This window comes from Elaeis guineensis, chromosome 8 (genome assembly GCF_000442705.2).
Source record: "Elaeis guineensis isolate ETL-2024a chromosome 8, EG11, whole genome shotgun sequence".
Lineage (NCBI taxonomy): Eukaryota > Viridiplantae > Streptophyta > Magnoliopsida > Arecales > Arecaceae > Elaeis > Elaeis guineensis.
The window spans coordinates 15,609,065-15,632,554 of record NC_026000.2 but is presented as its reverse complement, the minus strand read 5'-3'; the positions used below and the strand labels follow the sequence as shown (position 1 = coordinate 15,632,554).

General features: G+C 46.1%; 2 protein-coding genes across 2 annotated transcripts; both read left to right on the top strand.

The window, feature by feature from the left end:
• Positions 1 to 6,853: 6,853 nt before the first annotated feature.
• LOC140859716 (uncharacterized) lies at positions 6,854 to 7,680 on the top strand. Its single transcript, XM_073262071.1, has one exon. It carries the CDS (start codon positions 6,957 to 6,959, stop codon positions 7,362 to 7,364), a length of 408 nt encoding a protein of 135 aa, XP_073118172.1. The 5' UTR covers positions 6,854 to 6,956; the 3' UTR covers positions 7,365 to 7,680.
• Positions 7,681 to 9,746: 2,066 nt separating this feature from the next.
• LOC140851163 (uncharacterized) lies at positions 9,747 to 10,109 on the top strand. Its single transcript, XM_073242743.1, has one exon. The coding sequence runs from the start codon at positions 9,747 to 9,749 to the stop codon at positions 10,107 to 10,109; it is 363 nt and encodes a 120-aa protein (XP_073098844.1).
• The last annotated feature ends 13,381 nt before the right edge of the window (positions 10,110 to 23,490 follow it).

Here is a 23,490-nt window from a genome sequence, read left to right as displayed (position 1 = left end):
ACCCACTTGGTGAAATAGTCTATTACCACCGGGAGGAACTTCCGCTGTCCAGATGCCATGAAAAAAGGTCCGAGGATATCCATCCCCCATTGCGCAAACGGCCATGGGGCACTCAATGGTGTCAGTTCGGAGGCAGGTTGCCTTTGTATACTTGCATATCTCTGACACCGGTCGCATCTTCTGACATATTCGACAGAGTCGTGGTACATGGTAGGCCAGTAATAGCCTTGACGGAGCAGCTTGTGGGATAAAGATCTGACCCCCAGGTGACTTCCACAGACTCCCTCATGTACCTCTCTCAAGGCGAAGTCGGCTTCAGAAGATCGGAGATATTTTAGGAGGGGCAAAGAGTACGACCTCTTGTATAGCTTGCCTTCGTAAAGGATATATCAGGAGGCCTGGTTCTTAAGCTTACGAGCTTCTTTTGCATCAGGAGGAAGGACCCCATCCTTGAGGTATGCAACCAATGGGTCGATCCAACTGGGTTCATGGCTGATCTCCATCACAGGCTGTGATTCTTCCGTGCTTGGGCATCTCAAAACTTCGAAGAAGACTTCCTTAGGCAGTTCAGCCAGAGCTAGTGTAGCCAGCTTGGAGAGAAGGTCGGCCCTGGTATTTCTGCTCTTGGGATCTGCTAGATGTCGAAGCTGCCGAAGGTAGGGATGATCTCCCTTACCTTTTCGAGATACTTGGCCATACTGTCCTCCCGAGCTTCATAATTTTCGTTGACCTATCCCACTACTAATTGAGAGTCACTGTAGGCTTGGAGCCGATCTACTTTCAATTCTTTGGTGACCTTTAGTCTTGTAATCAGAGCTTCATATTCTGCTCTGTTATTTGTCGCAGGAAACTTGAAGCGCAGTGCATACTCCGCGATAATTCCATCAGGATTGATTAAGATCAGGTCCGTGCCCGTGCCTGACATGTTGGAGGAACCGTCCACGTAGAGGGCCCAAAAACCATCAGGGAGATCAGCTTTTTCTTTAGGAGTGTTCGGCCGAAGCCCCGGGTCATCGGCTCCATCTCGTCCAAGCTCGGCCTCCTCCGAGATAGTGCATTCCACCACGAAGTCTGCTAGTATCTGGGCTTTTATTGTCGACCGAGGTTGATAGTCGATGTCGAACTTCGTGAGCTCAACTGCCCACTTCGCTATCCTCCCAGAGGCATCCGCTCGATGCAAAACTGCCTTGATCGGCTGGTCGGTGAGTAGTATTATGGTGTGTCCCTGAAAGTAAGGTCGGAGCCTCCGAGCTGCAACCAACAAGGCGTAAGTTAGTTTCTCTAACTTAGTATACCTGATTTTGGCATCTCTCAATACTCGGCTTATGTAATAGATCAGCCATTGAATTTTTGCTTCTTCCTTAATCAGAACTGCTGCAAGGGCCAAAGGGGAGACCGCCAGGTACAGGAATAACTCCTCTCCAGGCTCGGGCTTTGCCAATAGTGGAGATGAGCCAAGGTAGTTCTTCAGCTCCTCGAACGCTTGCTGACATCCAGGGGTCCAACAAAAATTTTTCGGCTGCTTGAGAGTCTGAAAAAAAGGCAGGCACCACTCGATCGATCTTGAGATGAAGCGATTTAGGGCCGCTACTCTCCCAGTAAGGTACTGAACTTTCTTTATTGATCTCGGGGCGGTCATTTCCTGGATGGCATGAATCTTTTCTGAATTTGCTTCGATCCCGCGCCCCGATACCATAAAGTCCAGGAATTTTTCTGAGGTTACTCCAAAAGCACACTTGGCCGGGTTCAGCTTCATCTTGTATTTTCGGAGGGCACTGAAGGTCTCCTCAAGGTCGGCGACGTGGTTCATCGAGGATTTGCTTTTTACGAGCATGTGATCCATGTAGACCTCCAGGTTGCGATCGATCTGCTCTTTGAAGGTCTTGTTCACCAACCGCTGATATGTCGTCCCTACATTTTTTAGGTCAAAAGGTATGACCCTGTAACAATAAAGGCCACGGTTAGTAATAAAAGCAGTTTTTTCTTCATCTTTTGGTGCCATCCGAATTTGATTGTAGTCGGAGAACGCATCCATGAAAGTGAGAAGCTCGTGGCCCGAGGTTGCATCCACCAATTGATCGATTCTGGGCAGAGGGTAACTGTCCTTCGGGCAGATTTTATTTAGCTTTTTAAAGTCTATGCACATCCTCCATTTATCGTTCACCTTCTTAACCAGGACCACATTGGAAACCCAACTCAGATAGTTGACCTCTCTGATGAACCCGGCTTTCAGGAGTTTATCAACTTCCTCGGCTATTGCCATCTGTCTTTCCGGTGCATGACTTCAAATTTTTTTCTTCGTTGGCCGGTGTTTGGGATCAACAGCCAGACGGTGTTCCATAACCTCGGCATCGATCCCTGGCATGTCCGTCGGAACCCAAGCAAAAACATCCGCATCCTTTTGTAGGAAATCAATAAGTTATGTCCGCACCTCTTTTCCTAAGCTGGAGCCGATCTTCACCATGTGCTCTTCGTTCCCATCATTCAAAAGAATTGAGACAAGATCTTTCATTGGCCCACCCCATTCTTCAGTCAGGTCGTTACGGGTGTCCAATCCATCAACCGGACAGGGGTCAGGCTGACCACTTCTTTGCAGGGCTATATTATAGCAATGCCTTGCCAGGGCTTGATCTCCTCTAACTTCTCCGACCCCCTGTCTGGTAGAAAATTTTAATTTCAGATGGTAGGTCGATACTACAGCTCGGAGGGCGTTGAGACCGGGTCAGTCGAGAATTGCATTATAGGCTGACGGCGCCCTCACCACCAGGAAATCCACCGGTGCTTTGGATTGTTTTGGATACTGATCTGCAACTACAATCAAAGTTATTACTCCCTCTACTGGCACAGCATCGCCAGTAAACCCTACCAACAGGGAGCTAATCGGCCCTAACCGACCATCAGGGATGGACATTTTTGAGAATGCATTGTAAAATAAAATATCGATCGAGCTTCCACTGTCAACAAGAACACGGCATATATCATAATCAGCAATATTTAAAGAAACTACAACTGCATCATTATGGGGAACTGGATCCCCCGGACATCTTCTTCAATAAAAGTTATAGATCCTTCAGTTTTTTGCTGCTTGGGCAGTCCGGCCGATCCACTGGTCGCTCCCCTCCGGGGTCCTCCCGAGATGGTGTTAATGATCCCAATTGGAGGTCAATCTCCAGGCTGTTCTTCCCTCCTTGGCGGCTCCAGTTGTGGCAGAGCCCTCGGCCGATCCTTTCTACCTTCAGACCGACATCGAACGAATCTGTCGACCGTCATTACCGGAGGAGGAGGAGCCTGAAAAGCTGGAGACGAGATCGGATCTTGTGGAGATCGCTGAGATCTGACCACGGAGGCCGTGGATCGCCTGGTGGATGCCTTTCGGGGAGGCATCAGGTGGAGATCTAGTAGGAAAAGGAGAAAAGAATGTCGGAGAAGATGATTGGAGACAGTCTCGTTGAGCACTCCTTTAAGAATAAGGGTACTACGAAGACACAGCCCTTCCTCTAGCGCCAATTCTATTGGTGCAGAATTTCGTCGAAGCCGGAGTTGCTGGAGTCAAGATGATTGCGGCCGCCATCGGGACCTACAAGAGAAGTCTAAACCAGAGTTGGGGGTGCTCCGGCAAGACCCTCCGACGCTCAAGTCAGTACTCTGCTTCAACAGAAATTGAGTGCTCGAGTGGAAATTTTAGCAAAATTTTGAGATAGAGTTTTTGAGCTTAGAGAAGAACGTATCTGGGGGTCCCTTTTTATAGACGGAGTGTGTAACTAATTGACAGCGACGTCTGTAACCGCCTGGTAGTGGGCTGTTCAGAGCCGCTCGAAGTTTGTTACGGAGAGTAGTGGTGTCAGGGGTCGTTCAGGGCCACGTGGAGTTTGTTACGGAGAGTAGAATTGTGTCCGTTGTCGTGACTTGCCAGAGAGTAGTGGAGCCCGGAGAGTGGAGCGGTGTCCATTGTCGCGACTTGCCAGAGAGTAGTGGAGCCACGCGAAATCCGTTGCAGAGAGTGGAGCAGGGTAGTGGCCATTGTCGTGACTTGCCAGAGAGTTCGGATCTGTCGGCTGGAGCTCGGTTGGGACATCTGATGGAGCGGAATGGTTCTCTATTCCGTCGATCTGGAAGAAGCTCGGATGTCTCTAAAGCTGTTGACGAGTCTACTGTTGTCGGATATCTTAGGCGCTGATACTACAGGTGGGAGTCATCTGCTGTAAAAGCTCGGATGGAGACTTTTTGTTGGTGAAGCCCGGTAGAAGTCCGATTGCTAGAGAAGTCCGTCTGAGATTCGCCTGATGTGGAAGCTCGTCTGAAGATGATCCATCGAAGAAGTTTGATTTCATGAAGGATCTAGTGGAGGGTCAGCCGGCGATGGACTTCGGATGGTGTTGGGGAGGTTCGGCAGACGTCGGAGGCGATCGGTCGTTGTAAGAATCTAACTGCCGGAGTCCGTCCGTCGTAGAAGCTCGTCCGATATCCATCTGCTATGGAAGTTCGGTCGAGGTCTGGTTCTTACAGAAGGCTGAAAGGAGACTGCTTATTGTAGAAGCTCGATCGAAGATCGGTTATCGTGGGAGCTCGGAGTAGCGATCTGGCCAGTGGGTCCTGTCCCGCTGTAGAAGTTCGTTTGGGATCCGGCTACGAAGAAGCTCGGCTGAAGTCTACCTGTAATGAAAGTTCGGAAGAAACGTGTTTACAGTAGGGGTTCGAATGAAATTTGCTTACAGTAGAGATCCGGAGTAGACCGTCCACTGTAGGAGTTCGGAGTAGACCGCTCGTAGTAGGAGTTTGGAGCAAACTGCTCGCTGTAGGAGTTCGGAGTAGACCACTCGTAATAGAAGTTCGGCTCTCACAGGAGCCTGGTTAGAATCCTGAAAGCGGTCGACCGCTGTAGAAACTCGGATGGAGTCCAGTTACTGTAGAAACCTCGTTGTCGAAGAAGCTCGGATATTGACGAAGTCCGGAAGGAGTTCGGAGAATAGTTGATCACTGTAGAAGGTCGGCTGACAGTGAGGCCTAGAGAGCCTTTGGAGTGGCACGGTAGATGGATGGAGAAGCTCATTGCTGGAGAAGTTCGGAAGCTCAGACGGTCGGGGGGGTTCAGAGAGACACCACACAAGGTCGGAAGCAAGAAGAGCCCTGGAAGGGTCAGTCTTTTACAAACTTTGGCGGGGGTGGTATTTTATACCCAACATATATCATGAATATAATATTTTATACAGGTTATAATTGAACTATCAATAAAGTAAAATTTGGCCATCGCAAAATATTTTTATCGCAAAACATCCTTATTTTGCAACGTTAGCGAAATCATTCTGCGACATTTGAGAAACACCGCCAAAGATCTTCGTTCATTCTATGATATTGGCAAAACGTCGCACAATCAGTCATATTTCGCAATGTTTGTCAGACGTTACAAAAGATATTTATTCCACGACGTTAGTGAAACATCGCTCAATCAACCTACATTTTGTGACGTTTGAGAAACATCATGAAAGATTTTTGTTCCACGATGTTGGTGAAACGTCGCTCAATCAAACTATGTTTCGCGATGTTTAGGCATACGTCGCACTTTTGACGTTCTTTCCATAATTTTTTATGACGAACATCGCGATTGGCCATCAGCGATGTGGCTAGCGCGATGATCTTGGTGACGTTATGCTAAACGTCGCAGAAAGACTTTAACGATGTTTTGAAAAATTTTTGACGATGTTTTTAAGTATCGTAAAATTTTTTTTTTTCTTGTAATAAAATATATAGTTAGATTGATGAAATTGATCATATAATAAATAATACTTATTTAAAAAAGTATAAAAAGATATAAAAAAATAATGACAACTGTCTACTAAAAATTGTATGAATCTAATATTATATCGGGATAGATGTATTAGCAGGGTAAAGAGAGAACTTAGAACTTATTTCTTTTGTCTAATGATACTTGAAGAATAATATATAGGAGGGTACTTTTCACAAAAGAGTCGTTAAGAATCTATTTTTTACGATATAGCTAGTACCGCTATCATAATAGCCATCACTACTGCTACAATGGCGTTGCATGATTTACAGTGCAGCATATATGTCAATGCTATTCTTTTAAGTCACATAAGTATCCTATATGATGTTTTGTTTCTAAAATAATTTATAAACCAGAGAAACCTAGTTAATACTAAAATAAACTCTTGTAACTATACATAATGAATCTGGTTAGAAATAACGACAATGAATATGATGCAGTTACTTTTATGCTGCTGCGTGTGTTCTTTTGGACGAGTGTATACGTATTGTATACCATTCATATTCTTGCATATAATATAGACAATATGACACTGTACAAAAAGAACATCCATGACATATGGGTGCTTTAATTTCTCAAGGACAATGTTGATGGCATGATGGATGTTTTGCCGGTGGCCAGAACCGCCACCGATGACATTATTTAAAGTTGTGGACACTAATACATGCTTAATTACCAAGCAAGAGAGCACCAATCCATCAATCCGCAGCAAAGACGGGGCATTATGTGAGCCCATCGGAACAACGAAAGAAATGGTGTACTCCCAGTCTGGTTGCTTGTAGGCCCGAGGTCACGGCAGAATATCCGGAGGAAGGATTCGAAACTTCAAATCAAATGCCACCGACCTAGCGAGTGCTCGACTTCGGGTCGACGATTCTTTTTCAACAACTTACCCCGGACTTCTCACGTGCCTTCCAGCTTCTTCTGGTCGTTTGTGACTCCCTAAAACAAACGGTGGAAAACAACACGCCCACGGCCCACAGGGCTAAAGCAAAGCTATAGGCGGACGGCAACGTCGGCAAGGGCTTCTCTGGGGTTATAACTTGTATATAAGCAGGTAAGCACCATCTCCTCCTCATATATAGCAAAGCTCTTCTAACCAGCCTCTTTTTGATCACCTTGGGTTCTTCTTTCGCTTGGGAGTGTGTAGTGGGATATACTAAGTGAAGCAAAGATGAGCGTAGAGATATTGGATGGAGCCACCATTCGTGATTTCGTAGAGGATGAGAGGGCCTTCAACGGGACGGTCGAGGAGCGGTTTGCCAGCCTCGACACCAACTGTGATGGCCTGCTCTCATATGCGGAGATGGCGAAGGAGTTGATGAGCCTTAGAGTACTCGAGACCCACTTCGGCGTGGATGAGGTGAGGATGAGCCCTGATGAGCTTGTCCAGCTCTATCGTGGCCTCTTTGCTCGGTTCGATCATGACGGCAATGGAGCGGTAGATGTGGAGGAGTTTCGAGCGGAGATGAGGGAGATGATGCTGGCTGTGGCGAACGGGCTTGGGTTCCTGCCGGTCCAGATGGTCGTGGAGGAGGGGAGCTTCCTCAAGAGGGCTGTGGAGAGGGAGTCGGCAAAGTGATCTATTTAATTTCTTTTAAGTGGTGGCCTTATCTAGGCTTATTGAGCTATTATTATATTGAGTTCGATTTGCGACTTTCTAATTAGGATTTTGATTGATTGCTAATGTAATTGTTTCCTGCATGAGATCAGGAACAAATGAACTTTACACTCTTGAGGTTTTGTATTAGATATTACATTCAACTAGTGAATGAAAAGGTTTGGTATTGAGGATTTTTTTTTTTTGAAAAAAAAAATTGATGAAGTCATTTCGACGATTAACTACTAATGAACTTATGTTGAGTGGTACTGGTGCATGAGGAAATAAATGAAACTTCGTATTTATTTATTTATTTATTTATATTGTATCAGATATTGGATGAATTCATCAGTTCCGACAGCCACTTACAGCATCAGGGTGCCTCCTATCTCATATGGTTTTGTGATGTTCGAAGCTCAAAGGAAGTGTGCTAAATAGACCACAGCTTTTCAAAAAGGATATGTTATGGAGGTGAACGATGCGTTTTTCCTGGGAATTTACTCTCAAGGGAATAGCCAGCGGCTACACTGGCTCGACCGTTCGACGCGCCTTCTTCTTTCCTAGCAATTGAATTTTTCTCTTGGGAGATGGTTTTTGGGCTGCCAGCTAGCTATTGAATTTTTGGAGGTACAGTGAGCGGGGTTCTTACTCTTTGTACCGGGGCTTTAATTTCCCCTTTTTTTGTTGGTCAGTATTTCATTTTCTCAATCAAATTGAGATGGCCATAGAGAACTTTTTTCTCGAAGAATATATACATTAATTTATTTGATCCAGAGGATGCTTGATGGAATAGAACCATGATGTTAGTCTAAGAGAGACAATATGAGCATTTCAACATTGCTGTTAACATATTTTGTATAAGCACATTGCTAATCTGACACTATATGCTTCTTAACAATATTGTCAGTTTTCGCATTGGCATCATCATTCTTCTTCTCCTCCTTTTCTCCAATAATATGAGAGAGGAGACAACCGCAAACAAACTTGTAACCATAGCAGACAATCAAACAAAAAATTAACTTGGGCTTAGGCCCGATTTAGCAAAACTCCCAAGGCATCAGTTGAAAGTATGCATCCTGAATTTGATGATATCTGATCAGCGAAGTCGTCTTGCAATGCTTTGGTTGCCATCTAATCCGCAACTTGATTACCTTCTCACAATGCATGTCTTCTTGAACACCCATCTTTACCTCCTCCATTGCAATGCATCCTTCAAGGAGGGCACATACCTGTTTGTAGACATAGAATTATGAATCCAATGAACAATGGTTTTAGAATCCCCTTCCAACCAATTTTGATCTGCGCCCAACACATTCACTGCTATTTGCATACCAAAGCATGCAGCCACAAATTCAGCTAGGAGGACTGAGGAATGAAGTTAACTGCTTGCCATGTTGTCAGGGTCTTTTTCCTTGCAGTTCTGTTTGGTAATGGCCTCTGACACAGTCTTGTACATACCTTGTAACTAGATGGCATGAACAATCGCCGCCACACCATTTTTCCTTGTTTTGGGTGGGTTTTGGGGTGTTTTCATCATGTCGGGGCTTCCGAAGGTGAGCCATGAAAATACAATACTGCTCGATCATTTAGAACCCCCGGAGTGAGATTTGGGTGGATGCCCTGCTTGTATAGTATTGGGAGGGTGGGCGAGAACAATCCAGTGGCCGATTTCCTTGCGGATTCTTGCGGTGTCCATTGTTGCCTCCCCTGCCTCCTGAGCTCCTAATTGTAGTCTGAGTAGTGGTTGTATAGGCTTGTATTCTTTTGATTTCATTAATGAAAATACTGTTCTTACAGTGCCATATCTGAGCGTGTTGCCGTGCCTTTTTCTTCTATTTTTCTGTGCATCTTGCTGGGTGCATTTTGGCTGGCTCCTTTGTGCAGGTGACATCGGGGCGCCGCACGGGTTTGCTCGTCCAAGAGGCGAAATTCGTGACAAAGTGATATCAGAGCAGGCACGATCGAAAAAATCTGTGCAACACAGATGGGACGAAGAACAGTGGTGAGACAAGTGGGATGATGCAAGAAAAGGAGGCAATGGTTGCCGCCTCAGCCCCAGTGGAAGGACAAGTCGACATTGAGAAACCGCGAAGCCATCGAGAGCGGATCTCTACGGTGGAAACCCATTTGGCCTAGATTGAGGAGGGCTTGGTGCCCTTGTTCTCCCTGAGAGATCGTCTGACCAGTCTGGAGTTGAATCAAGAGCAGCTCATCGAGACGGTGGACAACCTTAGCGACAACACGTAGGAGTCTATCCAGCACCTGCGGGAGCAATTCAATGATCTGGCTGCTAGAGTCGCAGTTTTGACCCAAGCAGTTAGTACCATACCAACTCCAACTGCTGGTGATGGTGGGCAAGGCCGAATGCGAGCACCAGAGCCTCGAAGTTATGGTGGAGCTCGTGATGCAAAGGAGTTAGAGAACTTCTTGTTCAACATCGAGCAGTACTTTCGAGTGGTGCGGCCTGACTCTGAAGATATCAAAATTATTTTGGCTATAATGTACTTAACTGGGGATGCCAAATTATGGTGGCGGACTCGGTATGAAGACATCCAAGCCGGACGGTGTACCATTGCCAGTTGGGAGGACTTGAAGAGGGAGATTAAGGCACAGTTTTTGTCAGAGAATGTAGAATTTATTGCCCGACGAAACTTAAGGCATCTCAAACAAACTGAGACTGTTCGAGAGTATGTCAAGCAGTTCTCGGCATTGATGTTGGACATTTGAGACATGTCTGAAAAAGATAAGTTGTTTCACTTTTTGGAGGGCTTGAAACCATGGGCCCAGCAAGAGTTACAGAGGAGGGGTGTCGCAGATTTGCATCTGCCCAAGCCGCAGCCGAGCGTCTAACGGATTACCTCCTCTCTGACCACTAGAGGAGGAAGCCCACTCCGAACACCTTCAAGAATCATAAGCTATCCAAGGGTAAGGCTGTGAGCAATGAGAAGAAGAGAGACTTCAAGATGAAAGATCAAGAAATAGCAAGGGCCCCAAAGTTGGGGTGTTTTCTGTGTGGAGGGCCACACATGGTGAAGAACTGTCCCCAAAAACAAGCTCTAAATGCACTACAGGCTACTGTGCAGAAGAGTCCAACCAACCCTGATGACAACAGCAGTGATGAGGAGGAGCATGCTGAGGGCCCTCGCATGGGTGCCCTTAGGTTGCTGAATGCCATCAAAGGTCAAGTGGAGGAGCAGTCCAAGCCATCCAAGCAGCAGCAACAGCAGAAGTCACACCAGCAACAGTCAAAGCCACACCACCAACAACAACTCAAGCCACAGCAGACTCACCAGCAATCCAACCGACGGACCAGTGAACTCATGTATGTGCAAGTGGAGCTCAACGGTCATGTGACTCGGGCGATGGTGGACACGGGGGCGACCCACAACTTCGTTGCTGATCGTGAAGCTACCCATCTTGGGTTGAAGCTGGAAAGGGACTCCAGTCGAATGAAGGCGGTGAACTCGGAAGCACGGCCCATTGCTGGGCTTGCAAGGGATGTGCCTATTCGGGTTGGAACTTGGAGTGGGAAGGCCAATTTCATGGCCGTACCCCTAGATGACTTTCAAGTTATCTTGGGTATGGATTTTCTTCAAGCTGCTAGGGTGGTGCCAATACCCTTTCTAGATGCTTTATGCATGATGGGAGATGAGTCTCCCTGTGTTGTTCCTGTTGCTCGACAAACTCAAGAAAGAATACATCAAATCTCTTCTCTTCAATTGAAGAGGGGAATAAAGAAGGGAGAACTAACATATGTGGCTGCCTTGAAGCTGGAAATGGAGCCAAAGGACATGGGTCCCTTTCCTCCTGGGGTCTTGAGAGTCCTACAGGAGTTTGAGGATGTGATGCCCCCCGAGTTGCCTAAGACTTTACCGCCCAGGCGGGCGGTGGACCATAAGATTGAATTAGAGCCTGGAGCAAAATGTCCAGCTCGTCCGTCCTATCGAATGGCCCCATCGGAACTTGCAGAACTTCGAAATCAACTTGATGAGCTATTGAAAGGAGGGCTTATCCGTAGCTCAAAAGCTCCTTTTGGAGCCCCAGTTCTCTTCCAGAAGAAGTAAGATGGGAGTCTTCGATTATGTGTCGATTATCGGGCTTTGAACAAGATGACTGTGAAGAACAAGTATCCAATCCCCTTAATTACGGACTTGTTCAATCAGCTAGGTGGAGCTCGATATTTTTCCAAGTTGGATCTTCGATCTGGGTATTGGCAAGTCCGGATTGCAGAAGGAGATGAAGGCAAGACCACTTGTGTGACAAGGTATGGAGCATTCGAGTTCTTGGTGATACCCTTCGGATTAACGAATGCCCCAGCCACATTCTGCACCTTGATGAACCAATTATTCCATGACTATCTCGACAAGTTCGTGGTGGTATACTTGGATGATATTGTCGTGTATAGTCGAACATTGGAGGAACATGTGAAACACTTGCGGACTATTCTCGGGATCCTACGGGAGAACTCCCTTTATGTAAAGAAGGAGAAATGTTACTTTGCCCAGGAAGAAATTCTATTCTTGGGCCATCGTGTTGGGGGCGGTCTGATACGCATGGACCAGGAGAAGGTTCGTGCCATCCAGGAGTGGCAGGCCCCTACCAAGGTGACGGAGCTACGATCCTTCCTCGTGCTTGTCAACTACTACAGACGGTTTATTGTGGGTTATTCCCGTCGTGCCGCATCCTTGATGGAGTTATTGTGGAAGGACCAATTGTGGGATTGGTCCTCAAGGTGTCAGCAAGCCTTTGAGGACTTGAAAGCGATAGTGATGGAGGAGCCAGTGCTGCGGCTGCCAGATCATACACTGCCATTTGAAGTCCACACTGATGCTTTCGATTATGCTATTGGAGGGGTCCTAATTCAGGAGGGCCATCCAGTGGCTTTTGAAAGTCGGAAGTTAAATGACATCGAGAGACGATACACTGTCCATGAGAAGGAGATGACAGCAGTGGTCCACTGTCTGAGAGTATGGAGGCATTATCTCCTTGGGTCACGATTTGTTGTTCGGACAGATAATATGGCCTTTAGCTACTTCCAAACACAGAAGAAGCTATCTCCCAAACAAGCCCGTTGGCAAGATTTTCTGGCAGAGTTTGACATGATCTTGGAATATAGGCCAGGGCGTATGAATCAAGTGGCTGATGCTTTAAGTCGTAAGGCTGAGCTCGCGGCTCTGATGGTGGATGAGTGAAGTCAAATCAGCCAAGTGCAAGCGACCCTTCTACCAAAGATTCGAGAGAGGCTACTGAAAGACCCTGCAGCTGTGATCCTGAAGCAGCTCATCGAAGAAGGGAAGACGCGGCGGTTCTGGATCGAGGATGGACTCATCTTCACAAAAGGATGTCGGGTGTATGTTCCTCAGGTGGGCAACCTTAAAAGAGAGCTCTTGCAAGAATGTCATGACACTCTTTGGGCTGGCCATCCAGGAATGCACCGAATACTTGCCCTCTTGGAGCGGGCATACTACTGATCAAAAATGGAGGAGGATGTGGTAGAATATGTTCGGGCGTGTCTCATTTGCCAGCAGGATAAGGTAGAGCGGTGCAAACCTGGTGGCCTTCTTGAACCCCTACCTATACCTGAACGGCCTTGGGAGAGCGTCTCAATGGATTTCATCTCGAGTTTGCCAAGAGTAGGGGATTTTGGATCGATCCTTGTGGTGGTAGATCGGTTATCCAAATATGGCATCTTTATTCCTGCACCCCTACATTGCTCTGCAGAGGAGGTGGCTCAACTTTTCTTGAAGCATGTGGTGAAGTATTGGGGCATCCCTCAGAACATAGTCAGTGATAGAGATTCTAGGTTCTTGGGATGATTTTGGACCAGGCTCTTCAAACTTCTTGGTTCCAAACTATACTTTTCCACTAGCCTTCACCCTCAAACTGATGGCCAGACTGAAAGAATAAATACTCTCCTTGAGCAATACTTGCGGCACTTTGTGAGTGCCAACCAAAAGGATTGGGTGAAGTTGCTCGATATAGCCCAATTCTCTTACAACCTACAACGGAGCTCTGCATCAGGCAAGAGCCCCTTCGAAATCATCACTGGTCAGCAACCCTCCACTCCGCATACAGTGGTTGTGGGGTATACAGGAAATAGCCCGTCTGCATATCATTTGGCCAAGGAGTGGCATCGCAATACGGAGATTGCACGGGCATACCTTGAGAAGGCTGCTAAGAAGATGAAGAAGTGGGCAGATAGGGGAAGGAGACCTTTGGACTTCAGGCAAGGCGACATGGTGCTGGTCAAGCTCCAACCAGCTCAACTTTGGTTCTTTTGCAAAGTGCATAAAGGACTGGTTCGCAAGTATGAAGGTCCATTCCCTATCATTAGAAGGGTAGGAAATGTATCCTACCAGCTGCAACTTCCTGTATGGTTCAAGGTGCATCTTGTATTCCACGAAAGTTGCCTTAAGCCGTACCATGCCGACCAGGTGGATCCCACGAGGAACATGTCAAGCCATCCAACCCCTACTTCTACCTCCTTGGAGAGATGGGTCGACATCATTCTGGCAGATAGAGTTCAAGTTTTATCCAGTGGTGCAGAAGAAATCCAATACTTGGTGAAGTGGAGAGGACTTCCTGAGTCAGAAGCCAGCTGGGAATCAGAGGATTCACTACGACACGAGGAGGATCGGGTCGAAGCATACAGAAGGAGTACATCGATGAGAACGTCGATCTGATCAAGTGGGGGATTCTATCAGGGCCTTTTTCCTTGCAGTTCTGTTTGGCAATGGCCTCTGACACAGTCTTGTACATACCTTATAACTAGATGGCATGAACAACCACCGCCACACCATTTTTCCTTATTTTGGGTGGGTTTTGGGATGTTTTCATCATGTCGGGGCTTCCGAAGGTGAGCCATGAAAATGCAATGCTGCTCGATCATTTGGAACCCCCGGGGTGGGATTTGGGTGGATGCCCTACTTGTATAGTGTTGGAAGAGTGGGCGAGAATAATTCAGTGGGCTGGTTTCCTTACGGATTCTTGCGGTATCCATTGTTGCCTCCCCTGCCTCCTGAGCCCCTAATTGTAGTCTGAGTAGCGGTTGTATAAGCTTGTATTCCTTTGATTTCATTAATGAAAGTACTGTTCTTACAGTGCCATATCTGAGCATGTTGCCGTGCCTTTTTCTTCTATTTTTCTGTGCATCTTGCTGGGTGCATTTTGGCTGGCTCCTTTGTGCAGGTGACATCGGGGCGCCGCACGGGTTTGCTCATCCAAGAGGCGAAATCCGTGACAATGTTCAGTAAGCAAACGGCTATAACAGTCCCTTATAACAAAATCTGCACTTGCAGCATTATCTCTAACAAAACTATCAAAGTTAATTTTCAAAACTCCAAAAGAATAGGGAAAGACATGAAACAAATCTACCTATTTTTTTACAAATTTGCAAATAAGAAGAAAGATCTTCTTACCACTTGAAGGAGAGAGAGAAATGAGGCTTGGAAGAATCTTTCATTCCTCACATTCCAAATCAGCCAGGCTATATATATAGGCGGCCAAAGCCCTGCAACTCTCCTTTACTAAGGCTCTGGATACATAAATTATAATCCATTAGAGCTGGTAAAGAAGAGGGAACAAAACCAAGGCCACTCTGATTACATAGGTGCTGCCAACATACATAATTAAGAACAAATTATGGTAACTGTTGGTACAGAATTTCACTGATGTTGAAGAAGCTGGAGTCGAGGGGAACGCGGCCGCCGTCGGAACCTGCAAGGAAATTCTAAATCGGAGTTGGGGGTACTCCGACAAGATCCTCCGATGCTCAAGTCAGTACTCTGCTTCAACAAAAATGGAGCACTCGAATAGAATTTTGGCAGAGTTTCGAGATAGAATTTTGAGCTTAGAGGAGAACGTATCTGGGGAGTCTCTTTTATAGATGGGGGAGCGTAACCGTTTGACAGCGACGTCCGTAACTGCCTGATAGTGGGCCGTTCAGGGCCACATGGAGTTTGTTACAGAGAGTGGAGTAGTGAGACCACGTGGAGTCTATTATAGAGAGTGGAGTGATGTCCATTGTTGCGACTTGTCAGAGACTGACGAGGCCATGTGGAGTCTATTACAGAGAGTGGAGTGGTGTCCGTTGTCACGACTTGCCAGAGAGTTCGGACCGGATGGCTGAAGCTCGGCTGGGATGTCTGGTGGAGCAAAATAGCTCTCCATCTCAGCAATCTAAGAGAAGCTCGGATATTTTCGAGGTTGCTGACGGGTTAACTGTGGTTGGGTGCCGTTGGTGCTGCAGACGGAAGTCATCTGCTGTAGAAGCTCGGATGAAAACTACCTGTTGGAGAAGTCCGACAGGAGTCCGATTGCTGGAGAAGTCTGTCTGAAATTTGTATGATGTAGAAGCTTGTCTGAGGGCTATCCACTGGAGAGGTCCAGTTGCATGAGAAATCCGACAGAAGGTCGACTTAATAGTAGAATTCGAAAGATGTTGTGGAAGTTCGTCCACTGGAGGAGTCTGGAGGACACTGTGAAAGTTCGGTTGGCGCTGTTGAAAGTGGACGGCTCGGAGAGGTACGGAAGACACCAGAGACAGTCGGCTAAATTCTGTTGTAGAAGTTCGGACGGAGTCCGATCCTTATAGGAGTCTGGAAGGATGCCGCTTACTGTAGAAACTCGAATGGAGACCAATTGAAGTGGAAGCTCGGATGGAGACTTCTTATTGTAGAAGCTCGGATGAAGTCCGCTTGCAATAGAAGTTCGGAGTAGAGATCCGACTGGTGGAGCCCGTTCGTTGTAGAAGTTCGGACAGAGTCCGATTCTTGTAGGAGCTCGGATGAAATTCGAAAGGCGATCGACCATCGTAGAAATTTGGATGGAGTCTGGTTACTGTAGAAGTCCTGCTGCTGGAGAAGCTTGGTAATTGACGAAGTCTGAAAGAAGTTCAGAGTAAAGTCGATCATGGCTGGAAGAAATCTGGAAGAGATTCGGAGAGTAGTCGATCACTGTAGAAAATCGACTGATAGTGAAGCCTAGAGAGCATTTGGAGTAGTCCGGTGGATGAATGGAGGAGCTCATTATTAGAGAAGTCTGGATGACACGATAGGAGTTCGTTCGTTGGAGGAATCTGGAGGACACTGTGGAAGGTCGACTGCTGGGGGAGTCCGGACGGTATTGTGGAAGCTCGGACAGTCGGGGAAGTTCAGATAGATACCGCACAAGGTCAAAAGTCGGAAGAGCCCTGAGAGGGTCGGTCTTTTACGAACTTCGGTTGGGATTATTTTATACCCAACACCAGTCCCCCTACTTCCGAGTTCGAGTTCCGAATGAAAGAAGTACAGAAAAAATTTTACAGCCGAAGTTGCTTCCCTCAATTTTCGTACTCGATTATTTTCAGATATTTTGGCGTTTGGCGCGCTGGTGCTAGAGTCTTTTCTAATCGAGGTGACCTGAAAAGATTTTTTTGGAATTTTCGTTGGAGCATTGCTCTAGGTACGGTGCAATAATAATTCTGTCAGTTGTCAGCCACCTTCAGTCACCTGTCATGATGAGCGGGACATGCGGCAGTCGAAGATCGATCAGAGAAGATCTGCAATCATTATTATGTCGGACCCCGTTATCTATTTAAACCCGCCCCCCTCCTTCAGGGATTTCACTTGAGTCCTTTTTCTGAGAGTTCTGTTGGTGTCCTTCTTCTTCCCCGAGAGCCTCATCTTCCTCCAGCGTGTCCCTCTCGGTTTTAGACGCTCTTTGGGTCGACCCCCATCACCTTTGCTGCCTTCCTGTATCTCTCGGACCAGTCTAAGTTAGTTCTGGAATCCCTCTCTTTCTTGTTCTTCTTTCATTTTTTCTCCTTCGCGTTACGCCCGTTCGATTTCTCCGCAAGCGTCTTGTTTCTTATTTTTCTCAATTTTTTTGAAATTTTTTAAGATTTTTGCTTGATTCATAATATCTTCCAACATTTTCTCCTCTAGGAGTTCTAGGAGTTCGTCCGTTCTAGTCCCACAAAATTCTAGTTCTGTAGATGAACCTCTTCCGATCTTTGTACCAGACACCATTCCTAGCACTCTAACTTCGGACGAACTCTCGCTGATCAGGATTTAGTATGGAGTTCCTCCGGAGTACGAGCTGGAGCTTTCCGGGCCAACTGGCCGGGCTAGCACCCCTCCTCCTGGCCGCTTCTGCTTGTACCAGGAAGCTTTCCGCGTCGGACTTCATCTTCCACTTCCACCTTTTGTCATTGCTCTTTTTTGCTTCTTAAACATTTCTTTAGTTTCTGTAGCGCCAAACTCCTTTAAATTTCTGATAGGATTTCTTTTGCTCTATCGTTTAGCTGAAGTTCGGTCAACTCTTTCTTTGTTTAAAAATTTTTATACCTTCAAGCGTCACCCCTCGGCAAAGGACTGATGGTACTTCTCCCCCCAGTTTGGTAAAAAGGGATTGCTGAAAGGCGCTCCCTCTTCTATCCACAACTGGAAGGAGAGGTACTTCTACGTCCGATGCCCGACCTTGAAGCTAGGGTTGCCCCCCTGAGGCTCCCTGAGGGACTCCGTCCGTCGGGCTTCTAGCCTGAGAAGGGACGACCTTGAAGCCTCCAATAAACTCGAGGCTTATCTAGCTCCTCTCCTCTCCGACCTTCTGAAGGAGCAACTTTTATTTAACGTTGGCCTGAGCCCTCTCAACCCTGCCGGTATCTTTATTTTATTTTTTTTTTTTCGCTGCTTCCTCTTTCTCTTATTCTGTTTCTAAGCCGTGCCGATCTTCTTTCATTGCAGATATGGACGCAGACATGTCTTGGATGCTAGCCAAGGATCTCAAGACCCACAAGAGGAAAGGCGCCGTGACTTTGGGATCGGCGAAGAGGGCTAAGGTAGAAGAGACAAGCTTGGCCGCACCTACCCAGATGGCTGTTGCCGTCAACGCCCCCTCTGACGTCAAGCCCGAAGTCCTCCGAGCCTCTTCAAGAAGCCCTCCGACCGAGGTTTTCGCTCCAGCGGCTCGTCCCGAGGAGGCACCAGGGGCCGAAAGGAGGAGGAGAAAGAAGATAGTGGCCCGCAAGACCCGCAGCAGTAGGGCTGCCATCAAGGGGGCCGATGGCTCCGAAGAGGATCCGGGGGAGAATCCCTTCAACAATAGAGATTTAATAAAGAGGTTGATCGACGGGTGCGTTCTGCCCGAGGTCATCCATAGGATCGTCCATGCTGAACCTGAGCAGCGGGTCTGGGACTCTCTGGGGTCCTTTCTCGAGGTAGGTCAATTTACTTTTTTCTTCTTCTCGCTTCTTTACTTAGCTTATTCCTTAGCTTTTATATTGACTCTCCGGCCGCTCTTGTAGATTGGACACCAACTCATCGCCAACATCGAGGCGATGAAAAATACCAAGAAGAAAGCAGCCCAGGCGGAGGAAGGTCGCCTGGCCGAGGCCGCCCACCTCAAGGAGAAGATCGTCGAGGTCGCGAGTCTCCAAGAGGCAGATCCCAACCCTAGTCTCGGAGGCAGGGGTCCGAGCAGTGGAGGAGTTCAAAACCTCTTTCGAGATGAGAGATCTGAAGGTCCAGTTCGGCCAGGATGCCTTCATCAAGGGCTTCGAGCTCTGTCAGGAGAAGGTGGTCGGAAAGTTTTTCAAACTGGACCTCGGCTTCCTGGACGAGGCGTCCGACGATGAAACTGGACCTTTTGAAGCTGCTGTCGGTCTCCCTCCAGTCGAGACCTCTTCAACTGTCGCGGTTGTCGTGACCGACCTTCCGGGGGCGCCGAGCTCCTCCACTTCTGCTTCGGAGGTCCGAAACCTCTAATTTTATATATTTTTTTTGTTATGACTTTTTCTCGTTCTCTTGTACTTATGAACTATTTAATCAATGAAATCAGATTCTTCTTTACAGAGAGCTCCTTTTTCTTCTTCTCTTTTATTTTTTTGTACTGATTTATGTTGTGACACTTTTGTTTCCCAACAACAGTACCCTACTGAAGCTCTTCCCCTGCCGCTGGGGATCCCTTTGAAGTCCATGATTCGGGATCTCAGAAGAAAAGTTCGTCACCGTAGCTCTCAAATTGAGGGAGCTTGAAGTTTGGCGGGATCGGTTCCTGCATAATCATTTGAGAGAAAGGAGGGTCAGTATAGATATCCTCACCGTAAGCAGGGAGAGCATGACGGAGCTCTTCGATCCACCGGTTCATCTCCTAGAACCTTTGATCCAGGAGATCCTCTCGACTGTGAGTCTCGAGGGTCTTCTGGCAGAACGGAGGTAGGAACCCTCCGGGGGTGGAATCGTGATCAGACAGAGGGCTCTCCGCCCTCTGCTTCCTCTTTTCGGGGAAGAAAGGGCGACTGGCACAAGTGGCCTACTCGACCGTCGGATTTTGAAACTCCGACGATGCTTTTTCCAGCCGCACAGATGCCGCGATTGCTGTTGCTGCTGCATGGCCTGCACTGCTTCGGTGAGGCCCCTGACCTGCTGAACCAGCAGATCAAACTGCTCCATGCCGACTGCCATTGTCGGAGGAGGAGGAGCCTGGGAAACTGGAGATGAGGCCGGAGCTTGCGGATCTCGCTGAGATCTGGCCACGGAGGTCGTAGATCGTCTGGTGGATGTCTTTCGGGGAGGCATCAGGTGAGGATTTGGTAGGAGAAGAAGAAGAAGATGTCGAAGAAGATGATTAGAGACAATCCCGTTGAGTATTCCTTTAAGAACAAGGATCCTACGAAGATACGGCCCTTCCTCTAGCGCCAATTCTGTTGGTGCAGAATTTCGTCGATGTCGGAGAAGCTGGAGTCGAGGAGAACGCGGCCACCGTCGGGATCTGCAAGGAAAGTCTAAACCGAAGTTGGGGGTGCTCCGGCAAGACCCTCCGATGCTCAAGTCAGTACTCTGCTTCAACAGTAATGGAGCACTCGAATGGGATTTTGGCAGAGTTTTGAGATAGAGTTTTGCGCTTAGAGGAGAACGTATCTGGAGGGTCTCTTTTATAGATGGGGGAGCGTAACCGCTTGATAGTGACATCCGTAACTATCTGGTAGTGGGCCGTTTAAGGCCACGTGGAGTTTGTTACGGAGAGTGGAGTAGTGGGGCCACGTGGGGTCTGTTACAGATAGTGAAGTGGTATCCGTTGTCGCAACTTGCCGGAGAGTGGCGGAGCCATGTGGAGTCTATTACAGAGAGTGGAGTGGTGTCCATTGTCGCGACTTGCCAGAGAGTTTAGGCCAGACGGCTCAAGCTCGGCTGGGACGTCTGGTGGAGCAGAATAGCTCTCCGTCTCAGCAATCTAAGAGAAGCTCGGATGTTTTTGAGGTTGCTGACGGGTTAACTATGGTTGGGTGCCATTGGTGCTGCAGACGGAAGTCATCTACTGTAGAAGCTCGGACGGGAACTGCCTGTTGGAGAAGTCCGACAGAAGTCCGATTGCTGGAGAAGTCCGTCTGAAATTTGTATGATGTAAAAGCTTGTCTGAGGGCTATCCACTGGAGAGGTCCAGTTGCATGAGGAATCCGACAGAAGGTTGATTTGATAGCAGAATTCGAAAGGCGTTGTGGAAGTTCGTCCATTGGAGGAATCTGGAGGACACTGTGGAAGTCCGGTTGGCGCTGTTGAAAGTGGACGGCTCGAAGAGGTATGGAAGATACCGGAGACAGTCGGCTAAATTTTATTGTAGAAGTTCGGATGGAGTCCGGTCCTTATAGGAGTCCGGAAGGATGCCGCTTACTGTAGAAACTCGGATGGAGACCGGTTGAAGTGGAAGCTCGGATGGAGATTTTTTATTGTAGAAGCTCGGATGAAGTTCGCTTGCAATAGAAGTTCGGAGTAGAGATCCGGCTGGTGGAGCCCATCCGTTGTAGAAGTTCGGACAGAGTTCGACTCTTGTAGGAGCTCGGATGAAATTCGGAAGGCAGTCGACCACCGTAGAAACTTGGATGGAGTCTGGTTACTGTAGAAATCCTGCTGCTGGAGAAGCTCGGTCATTGACGAAGTCCGAAAGAAGTTCGGAGTAAAGTTGATCGTGGCTGGAAGAAGTCTGGAAGAGATTCGGAGAGTAATCGATCACTGTAGAAAATTAGCTGATAGTGAAGCCCAGAGAGCATTTGGAGTAGTCCAGTGGATGAATGGAGGAGCTCGTTATTGGAGAAGTTCGGATGGCACGATAGGAGTTCGTCCGTTGGAGGAATCTGGAGGACACTGTGGAAGGTCGACTGGTGGGAGAGTCCGGACGATATTGTGAAAGCTCGGACAGCCGAGGAAGTTTAGATAGACGCCGCACAAGGTCGGAAGCCGGAAGAGCCCTGGGAAGATCGGCCTCTTACGAACTTCGGCTGGGGTTATTTTATACCCAACAGTAACATTTATAATCCTCAATAGATGATTGACCAAGATCGTAGAATTATAAATTTTCATTAAGTATGCCCTAGCCACATAGACGTTACTTGAATGAGCCAACATAGAGTAAATGTCTCTGATTGCCTTCTTATTGAGCTTGTTGTTCCGCCAAATTAGCTGATCAGCCTGTTGTCCCTTTGGCAAGGGGATGCTGCATTCATCATATCAGATTATCAGTGAAGAACACAGCAGCTAACAAGGTCCGGTCCTAAGATTTATCAGGTATGCTGCTATAAACGCAACCATCTGCACGTTGAAAAATTTCACCTTTATATTAATACTAGCAAATAACCCATGCTACACAACGAGATTCGATTGATTCATAAAAATAATAATAATAATAATTGAAATATAATAATAAGCAACAGTTAGAGTTGTATTAAACATTAGTTGTTATGTCAAGATCCAGATAGCATATAAATAAAAATGAGCATTGTACTCATTATTCATTTATTGAATCCTTAATCTATATGATCAGCAAACAGTTACAAAATTGCATCACTCTTTCTCTGTTTCAAGGAGCACACAAAGTATGTCAATTTGAACCATAGCAGTCATTAAATATTGAAAAGTTGGAAGGTATAAAGCTTCTCTGAGACAGAAAATTTTAGATGAAGCAAAATTTTTTCTCTTTGCCATTAGCAGAAAAATTAGGGATTAAAGTAATTTTTTATTAGAAAAAACAAGTTCTACCTAAAAATTTCTAATCCAAACAACCAAATCGTACAGGTGAGATTCTTTCTTAAAGTGAATTTCAGCAAGAAGTCTCTTCATATTTCTCATTCCTCCTCAACAAAGCATAGGATATTTTCTAAATCCCTCTAAAATAAACTACTGCACATAGAAAAAATCTAAGCTAAAGCACCCATAATGAACAAAAACTGATCTTTATAAATCAAACCTATAATGTAGACCACAAAATCCCACCATCACCAATACCAAATAATCATCCAAAATAAAACAAACAAACATACAAACAGAACATACCCGTCATCTGTAACAATCAGATCAAACAACATATCCAAAATACAAACAAAAATTATATCTGCTCAACAAAAAATATTCTTTGTAAATTAACAAAAAATATTTACCATCAGAAAAAAGAAAGAAGTGTGAACAAAATTCTCTCAAGAGAAAAAAATGAACAAATCAATATATTACAAGAAATAATATTTTTTGCGACGAAATTTTTTCGTTGCTAAAGATAAAATTTCCGTCGCTAAAACTATTATCGACAAAAAATTTTATCGCTAAAAATTTATAGAGAAAGCCTCGTAGCAAAATTCTTAGCGACGAAAAAATTTTATTTCGTCATCAAAAATAGTCAACCGGACGACGGAAAAGTTCGTAGCATTAACGACGAAATATTTTTGTCACAAGAGCTTAAACTTTCGTCGCTAAAATTATGATGAAAAATATTTTCATCGTCAAAAATGAATATTACTCGTTTGAAATTATTATTATTATTATTTTTAATTTTAGCGATAAAAAATAAAATTTTATCGCAAAAATTAGTAATAAAAAAAATTTCGTCGCTAATTTAGTGACGAAATGTTAAATTTTGTGGCTAAATTTGTGATGAAAAAAATTTTATCATAATTGTTGAGATGAAATAAAAAATTTTATCATAATTTTTGTAATAAAAAAAAATTGTCGTAATTTTTGCGACGAAAAACAAAATTTTCTCACAATTTTTGTGATGAAAAAAAAATTCATCATATTTTTTGCGATGAAAAAATAATTTCATCATAATTTTTGTGATGAAAAAAAAATTCATCGCAAAAATTGTG